Raw genomic sequence first — 21,369 nt, 5'->3', positions numbered from 1 at the left:
GGTCTTCATCTGAGAGTTCAAACCCGGTGTCCACCAGAGAGATCTTCATTTCAGAGTCCTGGCCAGCAAGCAGATTCACAGAGAGCAGTGGGTAGCGCCGAGGGTGTCTCACCAGCTGGACAACTTTCCAATTCTAGGGTACAGAATAACACACTACTGCTCCGTGGAGCTGACATGCTAATGGGGAGAGGCAACTGATGAATGAGTACTCGGGAAAAGCAAAATGGGATGATGGAACAGCTCTCTGCCAAGGCTGAGGACCCAGCATTTGAGTCAGGGTCCCAGGTTCAAGTGCAGACCCTACCATTAACCTGCAAAACCCGGGACCTTCTCCCTTACAGTGTCGGCCACTCCTTGCCTGTGTAGACTTAGATCTTGTCCTAAGGGCCCTTCCAGCTCTCAGTGACCCTGAGTCTCTGTGAAGAGTTGCGGTGTCAGCATTCTCAGACCACCATACCTTGGCTGCCTCAGTCCAAGTCGGCGCATAAACTCTCTGGGCAGTCTGCCTTCCTGCCTCTCTCCATACCCTCCATACCGTTTTTGTTGCATGTTCCCTCTGCCTTCTCTCTCTTTCTCTCATTTCTCTTTTCCCCCCAGCCTTGGCACCCCACATTCCCTGTACCCTCCTCAGCCCCTTCAGCTGTAGTTATTGCTTTTCAAACTCTCAGGTACCGGGAACTGGTGATGATGGGCACCCCTCTTTCCTACACGGCTCAATCTGGGCTTTTTGTGTCGTTCGCGCAAACCCTCCAGGTTTGAGGAGCATCTTTTTAAACCTTGGTTGGTCCCACATACTACACAAATTTACTTCACATTAGGTGGTAAAGATACTAGCAGCAGATTTTGCACATTGCTAACCTAAGAACCTACCTCATTTGTGTCTAACTTGGATGATTGCATGAGCCTGCACTTAAGCCCCTGTCAGTTGATACTGGGCAGAACTGGCCTCTGAACACCTTCCTGCTAGATCTGATAACAGGTTGCTTTTAATCTCCCTTTGCACTTTGGGAATGCTTATAACCAAAAGTCCGAGTGAACAAGGGCTGTTGGGATTAAGGGTCAGAAGGAGTTGGCCACTTGGGGTGGGTACTACGCTAACCATGCTGGGAGGAGGAGCTTGCATGGTTTGGACATGCCTGTGGAGTATAACTTAATAACAGTGTAACTGAGTGTCACATCTGTGGCCTCCCCACCAGCAGACTAAGAGGGGGCCACAGGCAGGCCAAATTCTTAGGCTGGGCTGTTCTCATTCTTGTTCATGTTCTTGTTTTTTTCCTACATTATTAGTTCTGTCTATTCTGCATGTCTTTCCATTTGGGGAGTTTTGTTTCATTTGTATTTTGTTTGCATGCTTTACTTTCTTATTTTAAATCTCTTGAAGAGTTTGCTTGTTTTGTTGATTATCGTATTTTACTCCATGGTTTCCGTTTTTCCCTTGTTTTGTCTTCTTAAAGGTAGAGATAGTTCTTTCTGTTACTGTAGAGGATAGGCTCTGCGTCCCAAAGGAAAATGTTTGGATGTCACCTTGCTGACATCCCTTATTAGTTGCCTCCCTTCCTTCTCTCCCTAGCCTAGAAGGAAGTGACATCATCACCCACACCCTGCGTCTTTTTTTAGGATTTATTGTTTAGACCTGTGTACCTTTTGTTTTCTAAAACAGATGCCTATGCTCTGCTGCCCTCCCTGTACTTCCTGCAGGTTTCTTGTCCTTCAGTCTTCGTTTTGCTTACCCGTGTGTTCCATTATTCAGTTTCATTTGGTTTATTTCTCCTAGAAGCTGTTTTGATGTTATTGTCCATGTTCTGTTTACCTGGATGCAGCACTTACCAAAAAAATTAAGATGATTTGTTCGATTTTTTTTTTTTTTTTAATGAAAAAAAATTGTGCAAAGGATAAAAGGCAAACTCACCAAGGAACTTTTCTATGGTTGACCCTGGCCAGAGGTGTGACACTCAGAACTGGGAAGCCCGAGTGTTACTAACCAGTGTTTAATCGGTTTTTTTAAGACTGAAGTGGCCACCTCCCAATCCGGTGCCTGGCAGAGGCTCCACAGAGTCAGCCAAGATCTGCAAAAGGAGCTGGAGGCCCAGTGCCGGCGCCAGGGGCTGACCACGCAGCAGACCCAGGCCCTGAAGCGCAGCTATGGGGAGGCCAAGGATGCGGTCCGGCACCATGAGGCCGAGATCCATAGCCTCCAGGCAAGGCTCAGCAACGCTGCCGCTGAGCTCACCATCAAGGAACAGGCACTGGCCAAGCTCAAAGGTGACCTGAAGCTGGAAAAGGACAAGGTTCGTGAGCAGCTAGAGGAGTGGCAGCACAGCGAGGCTACACTGAGCGGTCAGCTGCAGGCCAGTGAGCAGAAGCTCAAGAGTGCAGAGGCCCTGCTGCTGGAGAAGACACAGGAGCTACGGGACCTGGGGATGCAGCAGGCACTGCAGAAGGACCGGCAGAAGGAGGTGCAAAGGCTGCAGGAGCGCATCACTGACCTCAGCCAGCAGCTCAGTGCCAGTGAGCAGTCTCAAAGGCTGATGGAGGAGAAGCTGCAGAGGAACTACGAGCTGCTGCTAGAGAGCTGTGAGAAGGAGAAGCAGGTATTGTTGCAGAACCTGAAGGAGGTGGAAGACAAAGCCAGTGCCTATGAGGACCAGCTCCAGGACCATGAACAACAGATGGAGGTCCTCCAGAAGGAGAAGCTGAGTGCCAAGTTTGAGGGTAGCGAGATAGTGCACCAGCTGGAGGAGCAGCTGGAGATGAAAGAGGCCAGCATCCAGAAGCTGGCCAAGCATGTCCAAAGCCTCAGAGATGAGCGAGACCTGATCAAGCAGCGGTTCCAGGAGCTGATGGAGCGCATCACTGTATCTGATGGGGACATTGCTGAGCTTCAAGAGAAGCTGAGGGGAAGAGAGGCAGACTACCAGAGCCTAGAGCACTCCTACAGGAGAGTGGCCAGCCAGCTCCAGGACATGCATACTCTGCTGAAAGAGAAGGAGGAAGAGCTGAAGCACATCAAGGAAATGCATGAGAAAGTTCTGGAAAAGAAAGATCAGGACCTCAATGAGGCTTTGGTTAAAATGGTTGTCTTGGGGAGCAGCTTAGAGGAAACAGAAATGAAGCTCCAGGCAAAGGAAGACATTTTAAGAAAATTTGCAAAGGCATCTTCAGAGGAGGTGGAGGAGCCGCGGAGCTCCCTGGAAGAAGCAGAAGAAGATGGCATTGTGCTCTCAGGCCCGCAGCTCCAAGTCACTGGCGTACCTCTAGGCTTCCCACACTTGAGACTCGAAGATGAGGACCCAGGAGCTGCCCTTGAGGAGGAATGCGGGGACAGCAGCCCCAGGAAGGAAGCAAGTATGGTGCTCCCAAAGTCAGAAATGCCTGACAGAGAACGGCACCTGCAGAGCGCGGCAAAACCTGAGCAGGGGGTACCCGGCATTAAAAGGCAAAGAATCCGGTTCTCCACGATCCAGTGCCAGAAATACACCCACCCCGACGGGTCCGAGAAGACCTGGACCAGCAGCACGTCTTCAGACACCAGTCAGGACCAGTCACCCTCAGAGGAAAGTATGTCGTCAGAGGCCACCCCCAGCTCACTTCCTGCAACTAGTGACTCTGACACCTACCTCTCCATCATACACTCCCTGGAGACCAAGCTCTACATCACAGAAGAGAAGCTTAAAGATGTGACACTGAAGCTAGAGAGCCAGCAGGGCCAGAGCCAGGAAGCCCTGCTCACGCTGCACCAGCAATGGGCCAGCACCGAGGCACGGCTCCGCGAGCAACTCCGCGCCAGCCTGTTCCAGGTCAGAGCACTAGCCTCCCAGCTGGATCAGGAAAGACAAGCCAGGGTGAAGATAGTCGAAAATCACGTTGGGGAGCTTGGCAACTTCCAGGTTAAAAACAGTCAGGCCCTGGCTTGCTTAGAAAACTGCCAAGAACAGCTAAGATCTCTGCCACTGGCCAGCCAGGAGGAAGCACAGGATGCAGGAGCAGGTCCTCTGGCCAGCGTAGAAAGCGCGCTAGTCAGCGCCATCCAGGCCCTGCACCACTGGCCACCTCTCGCAGATAATGGGGCCCAAGCTCAGCTAGAGGAAGGGAGTTTCTTGGAGAAAGGGAAAGCAACTTTGCAGCAGCCAACTCACCGGCCTGAACTGACTGAGCAGGAGCAGCTAAAGCTCCTTTCTGATCAAATAGCTCTGGAAGCCTCACTGATAAACCAAATAGCAGACTCTTTAAAAAACACAACATCAGATATCTCGCGTGTTCTCCACGAGATTTCTCAGTCAGAAAAGTTGCCCCTCGATTCTGGAAGTGCTGCAGTCTGTCCTGGGACCCCAGCAGACACCTGGGCTAGGAAGGTGCTGGTAGATGGTGAATTCTGGAGCCAGGTTGAGTCTCTGAGTGAGCACCTAGGGACACTAGGAAGAGAGGCAACTGTCACATCAGGAGGTGGGCAGCAGAGTGTCCCACAAGCCCTGGTCCCTGCCCTGGCAAATGCCACATGGGTCAGGGCAGAGCTCAGCTTTGCTGTGCAGTCAGTAAGGGAGTCGTTCCACCGTCGATTGCAGAGCATCCAGGAGACACTCCGGGGGACCCAGAGAGCCCTGCAGCAGCATAAGCATGTGCTGAGGGAGATCTTGGGAGCCTACCAAACCCCCGACTTTGAGAGAGTGATGCAGCAAGTCTCAGAAGCCCTCAAGCTTCCAGCAGGCTTTGCAGAGGGTGTACAGGCATCCTGGGACTTGAGTCCATTAGGAGAAGAACTGAGCCATCAAGACATAGCTGGCTCCCAGGAGCCCTTGCACTTATCCATCGAGAGCTCTGGAGCCCTCGTTGCTATTCAGGAAGAACTTGCCCTACAGCTTAAAGATAAGGCCTGTCTCTTAGGGGAGATATCTGCTGCTTTAACATCTCTTCCCCCTGTGGAATCAGTAAGAGATTGTCAGAAGCTACTTCAAGCATCCCAAAATCTCTCCTATAACACTTGTTTGGGAGGCCTCGGTCAGTATTCATCATTATTAGTTAAAGATGCAATTATTCAGGCTCAGGTATGTTATGCAGCCTGCAAAATTCGACTGGAGTATGAAAAGGAGCTCCAGTGCTACAAGGAGTCCTGGCAGAACAGGGGGGCCTCCTGTCAAGAACACAGGCAAGCTGTTGGAGCACTAAGTGAGGAGTACGAGGAACTTCTCCGGAAGCAGAAAAGGGAGTACCTAGAAGTGATTGCCATTGTTGAAAGGGAAAACGCAGAGCTCAAGGCCAAGGTCACCCAGCTAGACCATCAACAGAGGTATTTGGAAGAAGTAGAAAGCAAGCACAGCGAGAACATGTTTGCCCTGCAAGGGAGGTACGAGGAGGAGATCAGGTGTGTGGTGGAACAGTTGAACAGAGCAGAAAACACACTGCAAGCTGAGCACAGCAGAGTCCTGAGTCAGCTGGATGCCTCAGTAAGAGACAGGCAGGACATGGAGAGGCACCATGTGGAGCAGATGCAGACCCTGGAGGACAAGTTCCAGCTCAAGGTCAAAGAGCTGCAGACAATTCACGAGGAGGAGCTGAGGACCTTGCAGGAGCACTACTCCCAGAACCTGCAGTGCCTGCAGGAGACACTCTGCCACTATGAGGGGCAGCACCCTGAAGCCTTGCTCGTGCCCAGCCCCCTAAGCAGCCCCCACCAGCCCCCCTCTTCCAGCTGGCCAGCCAACCAGCCTAGGGATGCTCTGCAGGCAGCCAAGGGAGAGGCTGACTCCATGACGGGGCTGAGAGAGCGTATCCAGGAGCTGGAGGCCCAGATGGACATCATGCGGGAGGAGCTGGAGCACAAGGACCTTGAGGGCAATGCAGCCACACTGCGAGAGAAGTACCAGAAAGACTTTGAGAACCTTAAGGTTTTGAAGCATTGTTTAATTTGCAGAGCAGTCAAGGGGCAGGCATTTTCCTGCTTGTTGGGGGCGGGGGTGGTATCTGGTGCATCAGACTCTCAGGGCGGAGCTGGGAGATGGTTCTTGGCTCTGAGTTACTGTATAAACAGAATCGAGTCAACCTTCTGTTCCTCCCTTGACTCCTCACTGGCCATGGTGCGGCCTCATAGCAGGGCCCAGGCAAGGGTCCTATTCAACACCCCACACTGGGAAAGGACTAGCAGAAGAACATGGTCACTGGTGAGAAAGGGAGTGTAGTCTCCCCATTGCTTTTCTACCTGCTTCTAGTGGCCTCTGCATCCCCTCAGCAAGTGAAGCCCCTGCCCTCCAGCTCCTAGCCTCGCCCTTTCTCCTGCCCCCACAGAGTACACCTTCAGGCTGGTGCAGACCCAAACTTGAGTCCAGGAAAGACAGGCACCCTTGGAGGGTCAGCTCCTAACTGTCCTAAGAGAGCAGTTGGAGTATCCAAAAGATAGGAATATTTGCAAGACAGTGTCAAGGATCACACTCCCATTGCAACTCTGGGGAACTGGCATTTAATGGACATTCTATGTAAGAAGGAAGGGCTTTTCTACTGAAAACAGCTTTCAGGTGCTGGTATTCTTTCTCAAGAGCTTTGAGAAATTACCTTTTCCTTTCACTGTCCCCCATACCTGCACCCCATTTCACACTCTGCCTCATTAGGCAGAGTATCCAGGCCCTGGCACAAACAGTTAACATTCCCAGGCCCATGGGCATTGGGCTGTGTGAAGTAGTCCAGCTTCTCATCTACCTCCTTCATAGCCAGAGACACCTGTGTGTATGCCTGGGGCTGCCCAGAATTTCCTCTAAGCTTCTCAGCATTATCCTCTTGAGCTTCTTGCCATCCCTTAGAGCTACAGCCAGTTAATACCCAGGCCCCTTGCAAGCCCTCAGCACCCCCGTCAAGCTTCTGGTGAGATGACTCCTCCCTCGGTACAGCACAGAGCTGGCTCTCAGGCTGCAGTGGCTGCTTTGCTGCTGCTGCCAAATGTCCTATTCCCAGCAGCTCATTCCTCTGGCTCTGAAAAAAAAAAAAAGAAAGAAATGTTCTGTGTTAGCAGTGTATTCTTTACCTTTGTATGACAACACAGTCCACTGACCAAAAATAAGCACGTGTGGTTGTCAGCAAACACTCAGGTGACTGAGAGGCCATCTTCACTGTTCTAGTTCCAAGTCAGTCAAAACCTTTTGAAAACTTATGAATTATGAGAAAGCTTCAAGAGCTGTTTTGTGAAAGTACTCAAATGAACCCCCCTGTGACAGTACATGTGAGCACAGCATTCAGGTGGGCCATGTGTACCTTTAAAAGTAACAAACACTGTTTTCCAGTGCCTGCTCTACCCACAGGGCACCCAGCAGCTTTCCATGACACTGAGCAGGTCTGCGTGAGCAGGTGCTTGGGCTCATACACACCCATCATTCACAGGGGCCCAAGTGTTCCCTCTCCACTACAGTGAACTGCCTGCCACCTGTTGGCTCTACCAGAGCCTCCTGTACAGTGAGGCAATTTCAGCCCCCACATTAGTCAGCTGAGCATTTATAAGGCTTTGGCCAGAGTGGTGACATCATACCACCAGTTAGCAAGACATCAGAAAGGAGACAAACTAGCCATGGATGGTGCTGGGACCCAGTGTCTTCCAGCGGTGACATAGGTCTGTGATGTTCTCATTGACTCCCTTGAGACACACAGAAACTAAAACCAAATAGCACTCTGTTAATTTGTACAGATTTTTGCCTGGGTTGGGGCGACTGAGCTCTGGGTCTGATGGCCCCTCTGTTACAGTCCCAGGCTGACGCCTTCCCTCATGACTCTGCTCAGTAGTCTTTGAGGAACTTTTTTTGGTCCCAAGGATTATTGGCTTAAAAATTAAAATATTTTTACAGATTATTTTTAACACATATTCTCTCCTAGGAAGCAGCTAGTTTTTAAAAATATCTCAGAGTTTCTGTAGGAAGATTTTGACCCTTTAAGTATTCTAAAGCACTCAAATCAAACTAATATTTATGAGAGCTACTAGCTGTGTGTTAACCAAGAAGCCATAGGTGAACCAAAGCATGAGGGAGGGAAGATGAGGGGCTCAGAGCTAGCCAGAGGCCAAGAGCCAAAGCCCTAGCCTCCAGCTGTCCTGTGGTGTGATGGTAGTGAAAGGAGACCACTGGCTTCCAGATGGAGTCTCTGGGAGAAGGAATGCCCAATTAATGGTGGACAACAATTAAGACCATTTGCCCACTGCAGCATATCAGTTGCAGTAAAGTCCAGACTATGGCCATGAGTTTGAAAATACTAAATAGAAGACCTCAGAAAGGCCTCACAATTACTGTGGGGGCTCAAAGATACCCAAGCACGATGATCTGATTTCTTGATATTCTTTCTCAAATCCATGTGCAAGATTGACTCGATAGTATAGGATTGGAAAGAGGAGCCTCTGCTATACTTGCATTTGGAATGTAACATAACCACATTCTTTCAGGTCTTAAAAATCTCTGAAAGGCCTAATCCCTATTTAGAAACCTAAGAGATTTAGACAGTGTGCCTCTGTGCACAAAATAACTGTACATGCCACCGTCTTGCATCTGAGTGGCACATTCACAAACCCTGTTCATAAGAGCAACTGTGATAAGCCAGTCTTGGGTTTCCCAAGTTTGATCCCTTCTTAAGGCATACCTGTCCTTCCCCTGCACTCATGTCCAGGTAATAAACCAACCCAGCTTGTATATAAGTTTTGAGAGCAGTCCTGTTATATATCTCTATACAGTTACTGGAGTCACTAATTAATTAGTTCCCCTCTTTGTGCTTCAAAAGAAAAAGGAAGATGCAGACTAGAAAGGAAGAGATCACATAGCCTAATATAATTCCCTCAGTGGGCAGTGGAAAAGTTAAATGACCAGATAAGGATGGCTAGCTGGTTAGGGGCAGGGCTGGGGCCCTTGGCTTCCTCCAGCTATTTAGGACTGTGAAATGCCAAATTTATGACTGCCACTGAGAGCTGCTCGCTGTATAACTCAAACCAGACATGGCCAGGCTCTGCATGTGCACACTCTCCTCCCTCTCTCTTATCAGTCCTACCTGCCAGTAATTCTATCAAGGTACAAGACTGGCTATTTTAAATTCCACTGCAGCTATTTCCCAGCTGCAATACCAACTCCTTCCACAGAATTCAGAACAATCACAGAAATAAGACAATTTATAAATATAAATACCTTTTTCTAAATTCTCTAATAGCATAAAATGCCCTATAGCATCAATGAGTCTCCAGACAGCCATCCGGTAGCCCCACTGGCTCAGTGCTCGCCTTCAGAGAGCGTATTCTCTATACCATGAAACCTGGAGCAGGCAGGGCTATTGGCATATTAAACAGGACACCCAACTTAAGGTAAAGAAATAAATTGATAAGTTCCCTTTTGCATCTTGCAGGCCACATGTGAGCGAGGCTTTGCAGCAATGGAAGAAACACACCAGAAAAAGATTGAAGATCTGCAGAGGCAGCACCAGCGGGAACTGGAGAAACTGAGGGAGGAGAAAGACCGCCTTCTGGCCGAGGAGACTGCGGCCACCATCTCAGGTGGGAGCTGGGCATGCCGGCTGGTTTAGCATGGAGGGCAGAACAGGTAGCAAACTTTACCTGAGCTGAATATACAGCTCAGAGTAATGACTGGCCTTTGTGCTGCCTTTTGGCTGAGATTTAAGCTTTATTATTCAAGAGAATTCTATGACAATTCTGAGGAAAAAGCTGGTTTTCGGAGCCCTTTGAGAGTTGTAAGCCTAGAGCCAGCACTTCAGCTTCCCACAACCACCAGCATACCCAGCTACACGTGAGGGACTATCCCCAGCCTTATCAGTCCCATCGATTGCATTTCCTTGTGACAGACACCTGTCAGCATAAGACCTCTGCCCAGAGTGCCCCATAACTTCAGAGCACAAAGATTCTGTAGCTTCTACCTGGCACAACTTTGTTACAGAGCCGACAGTACTTTCCCTGAGAAAGCACAGTGCCATAGGTTTTGTGTTGCCTTCTCTTTATGTAATTATACTTTATGGTGGTTTATTATTTTAGTACACAGGAAGAAAATATAGCAGTCTGAAAGCTTTCTCGTTTTATAAACTTATGCTTGAATATAACATTGATACTTATTTAATCAATTTGGTTTTCATCTAACATCAAAAGAACAAACACACCTGCATCCCTTTTGTGGGAAGTTTCCTGAGAATTCTCCTAGCCTGCATCCACCTCAGAGAATGGGTTTGGGAGAGGCCAGGCTGACTGCAGATGGATTAAGCATTAACACTGGGGAGCCGTCACATCTCTGTCAGTCTGGCTTCCCAGCCTTTTGGTGCTGATGGCCATGTCCTTGCATGCAGCCATTGAAGCTATGAAGAACGCCCACCGAGAGGAGATGGAGCGCGAGTTGGAGAAGAGCCAGCGGTCCCAGATCAGCAGCATCAACTCAGACATCGAGGCCCTGCGGCGACAGTATCTGTGAGTCAGCTTCCTGCTCTCAGGAGGGGCTGGAGGGTGGCCCTTTGGTGGGGAGCAGTGCCTTTGTAGGAACCTTTCCTGTATCTTTGAGGGAGCCACACAGATACAGGTCCTGAGGATGGCACTGGGTAGAGGCCCATATGAACTGAGGGCAGCTCAAAACTTTCCCTGAGAGGCTGAGTGTTGCTCGAGGGTCATCAAGCCACTGGCTTTCATGGCCCAAGTGGGCTTCTTGTTACTAAAACAAATAAAAACTAATCACCAAAATCTAAAGAATAAGATGCAGCAAAGGAAATTTTATAACTACCTGCCGTTCTTTGGGGCTGATCTCAGGCCATCCCTGGAATTTGTTCTCTCCATCAGCTGTTCTCTGCCACTGCCTCAGTAGCTTGCAAGAGGAAATCTGGTCTAGGGCCTGATGCCTAGTGCTTTATGGCTGTGCATGGCAGAGGTGGCCATAAACCCTACATTTTTTAAAAAGTATGCTGATTTCCCTTTGCATAGACAAGAGACTGAAAGGCATACAGCAGCACAGCTACTCATTTTTTTCCTTTAGTAGAGCTAACACCACTGGGAGCTCTTGAATTGGCTACTGCGAGAGCCATGCAGAGCTAGCCTTTATCAAGGTCTTTGCAACATAAAAGAATGCAGGTCCCTGCCTCTTCCAGGGCTCCCATTCAGTGCAGTCAGGGCCAGGGCCAGACAGTTCTGTGAACTGCAATCATATTCATCTCGGCTAGAGCGGGTGCAGATGCATAGGGCATGGTCAGCTTGCCTTAAAGCCCTTCATCTTTGGCTCCACCACTGGGAGAAACAGCCCTTCTCAAGGAGTCCAGGGTGGTGGAGAACAATGTTGCAAGGCTTTGATTTTCTGTGTGTGAATAGGTCCTGGTACTGGCTTATCAAACACAGATCGCCTCAAAAGTTAGTGCTGAAAACAATTTGCAAATCTGATTTCTCTCAAAAACAGGACATGTATTTCAACACAAGTGAATGAATTCTCTCTTGACTTCAAGAGAGAAGTTTTGTCCATGAGACTATTAAGCTACTTGAGAGAACCACGGAAGGACACAGAATAGACTTCTATAATCCTATAGTACTTTTTAAGTTTTCCCTTATTTAGTTGGGTACAAACTTTTTGAGACAACAAAATGCATAGGGATTCCTCTCTTGCTCAGTTCTTTCTGTTGTCTCATTGCCCCTCAAGTTATACAATGGGGACACAGAACCTTTTGGAGGCCTTGGCCCTGGGGGAAAGGCAAAGGAGTAAGCAGTGCCCTCTTCCCAGGGAGGAACTGCAGTCAGTGCAGCGGGAGCTGGAGGTCCTCTCAGAGCAGTACTCACAGAAATGCCTGGAAAACGCCCACCTGGCCCAGGCGCTGGAGGCAGAGCGGCAGGCCCTGCGGCAGTGTCAGCGTGAGAACCAGGAGCTCAACGCCCACAATCAGGTAAGTCCTCAGCCAGGTGAGCTAGAAGTCAGGTGAGCCCATGCTAGAGTTGGGAACCAGTCCTCACCTTCAAGGTATCCCTTAGAGTCCTGGAGCCACAGAGTGGCCACCTGATCTGCAGGCACCTCCCTGACTTCTAGCATCTCCCAGTGTGTTGACAGAAACTTACTACAGATGGTAGAGCTGTGGCCATCCTGCTACATGAACCAGCTATTTACATTTGGAGTCACTTTGGCTCCAGCCCTTTTGGAGACTCTAAGATGTCTCAGTTTCCCTCCAGAACATCTGAATTTCCACTTCGCTTTTGCTAGGCAGTGTCATCGCACCTGGTCTGGGTCTCCATTCACCAGTCAAGACCATATGCAGCTCAGATTTATTTTTGTCAGAGTATTCTCAAGATTTGTCCACTCCTTAGAAAACTGGGGCACATTTATAATCCTGGCTAATGGACAGGCTCAAGATAGGTTTAGTTCGATAAAAGCTTCTCTGTGGGCACCAAATTGGACTACTGTCCTCATGACCCACCTGCTCATCCTTCCTAGGCACTGAGCAGATAGATGCATTGGATTGATTCAAGCTCAAGACCTTCAGTATGTTGACAGAAACTCACTGCAGATGGTGAAGCTGTGGCCATTCTGCTACATGAGGATGAGGCTGCCTTATATGAGGGCACTCCGGCAGGACTGGTTGTGCTTAGTCACTGCAGTGGCCTAAGATGACCATTTGTCATTTGGAAAGAAGATACAGAATGTGAGTGGGAAGGGCAGCAAGAGGGCCTAAACCTACAGAAACTCAAATGAGAAAACCATGAAACAGAGTAACACTAGTTATGGTGACAAAAAGGTATTAAGGATTATGTAATCCTGCATGCACAACTCTACAAATACTTACAGAACCCACATAAATGGCTTTTACAAGGGATATAAATCGCAGGCAGTGACACCTGCACACATTAAATCTAAAATGCTACAGTGTACGTAAGTACTTCTCATGGCCACCTATTCCTGTTCATCTCTGCCTCATAAAACAACCTCTCCTGGTTATGTTGTGTGATTACAGCCCCCAGGCAGCTCTGTTGAGCGTCCCTATTTTGTTGTTGCTGTCCCCCAGGAGCTGAACAACCGCCTGGCTGCGGAGATTGCACGGTTACGGACACTGCTGACCGGGGACGCCAGTGGGGATGCCACTAGCTCGCCTCTCACGCAGGGCAAGGATGCCTATGAGTTAGAGGTACCGCTCAGAGCCAGGCCCCTTCTTCACCCAGCTCTGCACCTCACAAGCCCCAAGTGGGGACCAAGGGTGGCCATTAGCTTACAGAGATTATTATAGAGACGAGACCTGGAGACAGCAAGAGGGAAAGAACATGGAAAGATCCTAATCACCCCAGGACAGCAAAGAGAACAGTTAGCTGCCAGGCATGGGACCCACGGCAGAAGTGTGGATCCCTCAAGAGGCCGCAGGGACCTTTAACTCATCCTCACTTGCCTACCCTCTTCCCTTCTGTTTCTGCCATGCCACAAATACTGATCGCCTAAAATAAAACATTTAGTAATTATTTAGACACTGTAGCTACTTGAGATTCTGTAATACCCTATTATTACTCAGGATCAGGGAGGTACATCTTAAGTCAGAATAATTGATTTTTATGTATAAGATATCCTGTTATGAAAGCATTTAGATTTCTTCCCATTCAATTAAAATTTCATCATGAAAATATCTCCTACTAAATGATGTGGGAATGGCAGAGTGAGTTCAAAAGTTTCAACAGGACACCTTTATGGACACCGTCATGGGCTCAGTTCCAGAAACTTGCTGTGGCCCCCAGACTGAGGAAAAGGGTACTCGGGTCTAGGAAGAATCGCAAAAATTCCTTTCTTCTATTTCTATATGCAATGTTTAAGCTGTGTTCCAATTTTCATTGCTGATATTTTCAATTACATATTGGTAAGGATGAGAAGAAAGTTGTCTGCTCATCATTGTGTGGATGGGAGTTCTCTGCTCAACTCTGTCTTTGCTTTCAAAACTCTGGAAGTCCCTTTGCACCTGAATATCAATCCCTAATTGCTCTCTCATTCTAGGTCTTATTGCGAGTCAAGGAATCGGAAATACAGTACTTAAAACAGGAGATCAGCTCTCTAAAGGATGAGCTACAGACGGCATTGCGGGTAAGGGCATGTCACTATGGGTGGATCTTCAGAAAGGGCTCCGAGTGGATTAGGGACACATGTCTCCAGAACTTAACAGAGGTCCCTGTATGTGGCAAGTATCATAGGCTGTTCTAGAGTAGATTTCATTTTCATAGAAATGTGGTTTCAAAATCAAGTTCTCTTAAAACACCAGCTTCTAAGCAGGTATAATAAAAATGAGCCCACTTGGTCTTACATATCTTTCTTGTTCTCTATGCCTCTTATGTGCTTCATCAGGATGATGAGGCCCAAGAGAAATGTCATCCTGGGAAGTGAGAGCTCAGTCAGCTGCCAGTCTCCTCCAGGACATTCTTAGAATCAGAGAGGAGATGTCAGGATCCCTTAGGAAATCCAAGACAGAAAGGGGTTTTTCTAGGCTGGAGCCACAGGGAAGTCCTCAGGGGTCAGGACTGTGCTATGCCTGCACTTGCTGGAGCTCCCAGGGATCCCGTACCATGTCCAGACGGAGACTCTCAGCTCTGCCTGTTTTACTTTGCACCCAGTTTCTGCCTTTGAAAGACCAGGGTCAACCTACCTCCCCTGCTGCCGATGGCACGCCCCAGTCATTCCCCAGAGAGACAGACCGCCTAGCCTGGCTATAACCACTGTTTATTCTGTCCTTTTATCCCCAAGGACAAAAAGTACGCTAGTGACAAATACAAAGACATCTACACAGAGCTCAGCATCGTGAAGGCAAAGGCTGACTGCGATATCAGCAGATTGAAAGAGCAGCTGAAAGCAGCCACAGAAGCACTGGGTGAAAAATCTCCCGAAAACACCCCTGTGTCAGGATATGGTGAGCTCTTCAGGCTCTGGCTTGTGACTCAGTGACTCTTGGTGATTTGGTCATAGAGTTATTTGGGCTTGAATCAAAGGAGAGGAATTCCTTTTCTATTTTTTAGACTTCTATTTCCTTACAGAGAACAGCCAGCAGGTCACTGGGCCACAGGGCGGGCAGGCGCCCTGGGGTGGGAATCCGTTCCCCTGTAGCTGGTGGCAGACATTGTGCTGATTGCTTTGAAGGGAAATCACATCATCAACTATATTTTCATAGTAATGACAAGTTATGTTTTTACATTTTCCAAAAGAAGTCAGTAGTTTGGTGGAAACAGCTTTCATTAGTTGCTTGATCCTTGAGTTTTAGGCTGACTGCGATATCAGCAGATTGAAAGAGCAGCTGAAAGCAGCCACAGAAGCACTGGGTGAAAAATCTCCCGAAAACACCCCTGTGTCAGGATATGGTGAGCTCTTCAGGCTCTGGCTTGTGACTCAGTGACTCTTGGTGATTTGGTCATAGAGTTATTTGGGCTTGAATCAAAGGAGAGGAATTCCTTTTCTATTTTTTAGACTTCTATTTCCTTACAGAGAACAGCCAGCAGGTCACTGGGCCACAGGGCGGGCAGGCGCCCTGGGGTGGGAATCCGTTCCCCTGTAGCTGGTGGCAGACATTGTGCTGATTGCTTTGAAGGGAAATCACATCATCAACTATATTTTCATAGTAATGACAAGTTATGTTTTTACATTTTCCAAAAGAAGTCAGTAGTTGGTGGAAACAGCTTTCATTAGTTGCTTGATCCTTGAGTTTTACCATGAAATCTACAGAAGGTCATTGATGGGCAGGGGGAGCAGGGGAGGATGCTCTCTACTGAAAAGGAGTTGTAGCTCACTGATATCCAGAAATTGACAACTTTTTTCTCCACTAGCCAAGGATTAATAATAATGGCAGTACTGATGGATGGGTGGAGTGGAGAGAAAATCATTTGCATTGCTGCTGGGAGGATAAAGTAGCAGTCTCTCTGGGAGGCAGTGAGGCAATATATAGCAAAATTTAAAATCAAACTGTAGACTCACTCTGGGTGGGTAAAGAAATGATAATATTTAAAGAAATGCTTATGAGGGGAACCCAAGATAGCCAGGAGACAAAGAGGAAGACTTAGAATTAGAGGAAGAATGCATACATCCTGTGACCAACCTGTTTAACTTCTGAAAAAAAAAAAATAAGTGCATAGGAATGTGCAAACAAGAATATTTAGCACTGTATACAGGAGCAAGACTGATTCCACCCAAACAGTCCTCTCTTTGCATCATACAGAGAGAAGATTGTTTAAACTAAGACATTGCTACACAGTGAAATACTATGCAGTTCTTAACAGATCAGGTAGATATTTTTGTTTTGACATGGACAAAGGTAAATAAATATATTAAGGTGTTTTTTTTTGGTTTTTTTTTAAACACACACACACAGGACAGATGACATGACCCAATGTATATTTGTTTAGTCATTTTCAAGAAGTCTGAAGGAATGAATACACACTGAACTATTAATGGTTGTTGTCTCAGTAAGGGTGGATTCTGAGAAGGACTCGGTCTTATTCTTTTGTTTTTTAACAGTCTTGGAGGAAGGATGGGATAAATGAATAATGGGGACAGTTGGTCTGCTCAGCAAATGAGATGCAGCTCCAGAGTAGGGTGCCGCACGCCCTCTCCGCAGAGAGCTTGGCTGCACCTATGGTCAGTCCTGGGCTGGGAGAACGTGGCCGAGTGCCTCACACACAAATGTCTTCCAGTTCCTCCATGCTTTGAGTTGTTCTGAATAAGATTTAGTGTGTTTTATGGTTATTGGCTTTGAATTCTCTTAAAAATTGTTTAAGGAAATGTCAGCAAGTGTGTGGCGATGACAATCAGCTTCAGAAATTTTTAAACACTCAGTCTGGTTCCAGAGGGTTTTAGAAATGGGTCTCTTTGTTCCTTCAGATATAATGAAATCTAAAAGCAACCCTGACTTCTTGAAGAAAGACAGAACCTGTGTCAGCCGGCAACTCAGAAACATCAGGTCCAAGGTGATTCTGGGTCCAATCCTGGGTGTGGGGTCTGGCAGACGTTGGAGAGAGGAGCAGGAATCAAAGCCCACTACAGGCAGCAGCATGGGGTCCCCAGGGTCCCAGAACTCACCCACCCCCAAACACTTACCCTGCTGGTGGCTTTGTGTCCCCTTCATGCAACAGTGGAACCACCTCCTGACAATGACAGTTGAAGGGCCAGGCCTATGAGAAGCAGGGCTTGGAGTGAATTCTACCTTGGACCTCCAAGTCCAGATTTCACTTCAATCCTCTGCTGGGTCAGCCCCACTCTGTTGGTATTGTTTCTTGCACATCCTTAGTTTAAAACTGATGCTGTCTGCCTTCAAGAGAGGAAGCTACCTGCATCCCTTCCCACCAGCCTCATAGTAGCAAATTCCCAGCATGCATCCCGTGTCCCTTTTGTGCGTCTCCATGGGAAAGATGGGCTGAGGGTGGGGAGTGACAGGCATGTTGCATTTAGGATTTATTGTGTGTGTGTCTTATTTTTTGCTCTTTCCTCTGACAGTCCGTAATTGAGCAGGTCTCATGGGATAACTGAAACCAGCCCGCTTCCAGGTCCCCTCTCATGTAGGTAAACCACCTCTCACCACCCACCCACCTGCTACCCTCAAAGGGGTGCTATCTTGCATGCACCTCTCACACCTCAATAGCAAGCTCCTTGTTTTATTGTGACTTTAATTCATGCTACTCCAGCAAGCACATACACAATCCAAGTGGTTTCTTTAACCTGTTCTGGGGAGTTAACTGGCAGTATAACCTCTTAACAGAGTTGACCCTTGGCAGAGGGGAGCTCCCCTCCCACCTTGGCAGGCCAACCCACAGAGCCAATATCTCAGGTGGGCACAGGCCCCGGCCAGCATGCATGTCGAATGCTCTGCACACTTCATGTTCTCTGGGGAAAACCCTCTTGCCCTCTGTCAAGATGCAGGCTTGATTTAACAAACACTCGGCAATCACTGACAAGCAGAGTCTCCCATCGCTGCAGACCACCCCCACACACACCAAGTTCACAAGCAGGGTTAAGCTGAGATATCCCTTATGGACATAGCTCGAGAGGAAGACTTCACAAGAGAAGCCTTGTCTGTGGGAGCAAATGTAGAAAAAGAAAATGGTCAGGTACACCCAGGGAAGGGTCTGAGTCCACGTTTGGCTTGGCCATGTTTCCAGTGTAAGAAAAAAGCCCTGGTGTTCGGGCCTAAGTAGAAAGACGGGGAACTTGCAGATATCCTCAGGAACACCTGCTGTGATGCTGAACAGACGTGGGCCTGTAAAGTGATGAACAGGCATTCCCTCAAGGGTGTATATTGTCCTTGTCCCTGATTATAATTGGAGACAACCCCACCCACCATGGGAAGACAGGGGAATGAAGCTGACTAGAAACTGAACCTGTTGTTGGTACTTTTTGATATGAGATCTGATATGTAAGGATTTATATTTTTCTTTATGTTCTGTTTCTACATTATCCCCCACTCAAAAGGATAGAGTCTCAGCACCATAAAGTCAAAGCAAATTCATTGCTTAAGAGCAGTGCAGCAACCAGAGAATGTTACCCCCAGAGGCCCCTGTCAGTATGAGTGTGGGGTCATGGAGGTGCTTGATGGAGAGACTGGCCCTGTGGGAGAAATGAGCCCCAAGGGAGCTGCTATACCAAAGGCCCTTCTCCAGGTGCCTGAAGTAGGGGTGGGGCAGAGGTTCACAGCTGGAGTTTGTGGCAGCGCGTGGCACTGAGCATACAGCCTTGGGCCTGCTGTAGCCTTGGGCTGCCCCTCATTTGCCCTGCTCCCTGGCTGCCTGTCCCTGAGCACAATAGGTACTGTCACTCAGAGGTGTATGACAGTGCACAGAGGGTGCACACTCAAAGACAAAACACTCGCTGTCCCTCAGGTCTCAGGTGTGGTGATTCACTGCTATCATGGGAAAGTCCCCAGCTAGCATAGAACAGTGTGGCATGTGACAGGGCCTGCCTGTGAGCCAGGCACTTAGGTTTAGGGCCTTCTGCAGCATGGCCACATGTATGCCAGCACCTGTACGAAACTGACTCCTGTTCAGACAGCAGCCCTTGACATGAAGCACTTCGGAGAAGTGACCCAAAAGCATGTGAGACCATTGTGTGCATTAAGAGAAGTTCAGGTTTGGAGTGGGATGTGGATTTGCCCCCATCCTCTGACCTACTCAGTGGCAAGCTTCAAAAGTGACCCTGACCAACTGCTTACATGGAGATCCAGATGAGTTTCAAAAAAGTTAACAGTAGAACCCTTTATTTTAAAAAAAAAAAAAAGTTACTTCATTTATTCATTTATACAGTATAAAAAGCAAGCAGAACTATTCTGGAGGAATAGCTCACAGACTCACAAATGCCCACTCTGAAGTGTCAGGCTGGGCTCTCTGCCCCCAGGACTAGCATGCTCTGATTTTAGGCTGAAACTGGTGTAATCATCTGGAACCTGCACTGGGGCCAGCCTTGTTTCATGTGTCTTAGTGAAGCCTGTACCTTTGTCACCTCTAGCATGTGCAAGCTGGGGAAACTGGCAACTCTGAGTCTGATGTTGAGACTTGCCATGAAGATCAGATGGCAACTAAGGAGCCAGGCCCATCCCAGCCAGTGCTGAAATTCATTCATCCCAGTTATGCTTTGAAGTGTTCCTTTTCTCATCCAGAAATTAAATCTTTGGGAAAAGCCTCCAAGAGTGAAGCAGGAAATAATCTGTCCCCAAATTAGTAAAGTGTCACTCATCTCAAGACACAATTTAAACTTTTCCAGGGTCCCATAAGAACAGAGTACTGGTTTTAAACTCCGAAAATCTTGGTATGTTGACATGTTCCCAAATCCCCTTAACAATAAAATCCAACAGGATTTCTCATCAGGGAGGGCCAAGATCAGGTCAGAAGGAAGCAGGTACTGCCAGGGCGCATCTAAAGAGCAGGGAGGGAGGCCCTTGGCCCACAATCTGCCAGCAGTGCCCTGGGAGCTCTCGGGTCCTCGCATGAGGCCTCAGGGTAATGATTGCAAAGGAGCCAGGCACGGACCGGTCCACACTTGGGAGAAGGACGAAAATGGGTGATTTTCTATTTCTCAGCACAATCTTCTTTCCCTGGCTGGGTCGGCCTGATTCCTGCTTGTCTAAAGAACCCTAAGCTCAGAATTCAATTCTTAAACACATGGTCTCATTTCTCTGATTTTTTTCCTTTTTTCATCCAGATAACACCATTTCACAGGAGATGGCTCTCTCCTTAGCATGCCCAACTAACATCTGAGGATCCCTTCCCATCCCCACCCTCCACCCTTCCTGCCTCTGACTACAGCCTTTGCCCCTCCGTTAGGCCTGATCCTTAACTGTTTGTTTTTCTCCTGCTCTTCACCCAGAGTCTGAAGGAAGGCCTGACAGTACAAGAACGCTTGAAGCTCTTTGAATGCAGGGACTTGAAGAAAGACTAGCTGTGTCCCATTCAACTTGAACACATACCCTTTCCGGCTTGCAGCAGCACAACCCAAACGCTGCTTTTTGTCTGTACCCTTTTTTTTTTTTTTTTTTTTTTTTTTTTTTTCCCATCTGGTCTTTTTTTTTTTATTGTTGTTGTTACCATCATTAACTGTGGGTATGGATGCATGAAAGACTGGTTTATGGACTGTTCACACCATTCCCTGCAATGTTGATTCCGACTTCCTATTGTCTTTTTCCAAGCTTTTTTTCCATGGTATTCTAAAATAAGCCAAGCAGTCGGGGCTGAGAGGGCCATCTGCTCCCGCTGGGTCTATGTTGGAATCCCCACTGGAGTCCACCGCACTCACTCACTGTCAGTATTAAGGCTCTGTAGCCTGTCGATAAGCTAGCTCTGCACTGTGTGGAATCAGGCCCGGGTGGCTGTAGCTCTGTTGCACATTGCTTCATTAGGAGAGAGAACAAGCCAATGGATATGTGGTTTTGCCTGGATCACAGCACTGATAACTCACTAGCCTGTAGGAGGAGCTAGGGAAGCAGGTCAGGGGGCATAGCTTATAACCTTTTGACTTCGGAGAAGGTCAACATTTTGTATATGTTCCACTGATGCATCTTAGAACCACACCCCAGGTAATCGCGGTAAACTTTTCACAGCCTGAAGAATTTTGAAAGCAGCCATTCCTACTTTTGTTTGTTTTTTATTAAATCTTGCACAAAACCCCGCCCCTCTCATTCCTTCCTACGCTCGCTCTTTTCTTGGCCACCAATAACCCTGGTCTTTTCATAACTACTTGGTTTGTTGACCTGTGGCCTGGAGTTTCAGACTGTAACTTCAAATAATGATGAATTCCCTTGGGAAATCATTCAAGGGGGGAAATGATTCATTTCTGTAACCTCACATTGAAAAGAAACCACATTGCTTTTGAAAAGGTTGAGAGAAGGCCCCTATGTTAAGTCAAGAAGAAAGTACAGAGGATGTCAGAATCAGACAAAAATTGCCCATTATTTTGTGTTCTTAAC

At 47.9% G+C, this 21,369-nt stretch overlaps 1 protein-coding gene across 17 annotated transcripts in view; it reads left to right on the top strand.

Moving 5' to 3' along the window:
- The window catches only part of MPRIP (myosin phosphatase Rho interacting protein), a 138,244-nt gene extending 117,788 nt beyond the window's left edge, over positions 1-20,456 (top strand). For 8 of the 17 annotated variants that reach the window (XM_025044390.1, XM_025044387.1, XM_025044389.1 and 5 more), the window contains 9 exons: positions 9,352-9,499; positions 10,297-10,414; positions 11,622-11,862; positions 12,973-13,092; positions 13,941-14,027; positions 14,682-14,747; positions 15,193-15,289; positions 16,803-16,888; positions 20,274-20,456. In XM_025044390.1, the coding sequence (XP_024900158.1) occupies positions 9,352-9,499; positions 10,297-10,414; positions 11,622-11,862; positions 12,973-13,092; positions 13,941-14,027; positions 14,682-14,747; positions 15,193-15,289; positions 16,803-16,888; positions 20,274-20,345 (1,035 nt within the window). In that variant the 3' untranslated portion in view covers positions 20,346-20,456. Of the gene's footprint in view, positions 1-1,919; positions 5,883-9,351; positions 9,500-10,296; positions 10,415-11,621; positions 11,863-12,972; positions 13,093-13,940; positions 14,028-14,681; positions 14,845-15,192; positions 15,290-16,802; positions 16,889-17,414; positions 17,481-20,273 lie in introns of those variants that run through there. The other 9 variants (XM_015586648.2, XM_006908463.3, XM_025044382.1 and 6 more) reach the window with 8 other exon arrangements.
- The last annotated feature ends 913 nt before the right edge of the window (positions 20,457-21,369 follow it).

Source organism: Pteropus alecto, unplaced genomic scaffold (genome assembly GCF_000325575.1).
Source record: "Pteropus alecto unplaced genomic scaffold, ASM32557v1 scaffold52, whole genome shotgun sequence".
NCBI lineage: Eukaryota > Metazoa > Chordata > Mammalia > Chiroptera > Pteropodidae > Pteropus > Pteropus alecto.
This window is presented reverse-complemented; position numbering and strand designations above follow the sequence as displayed.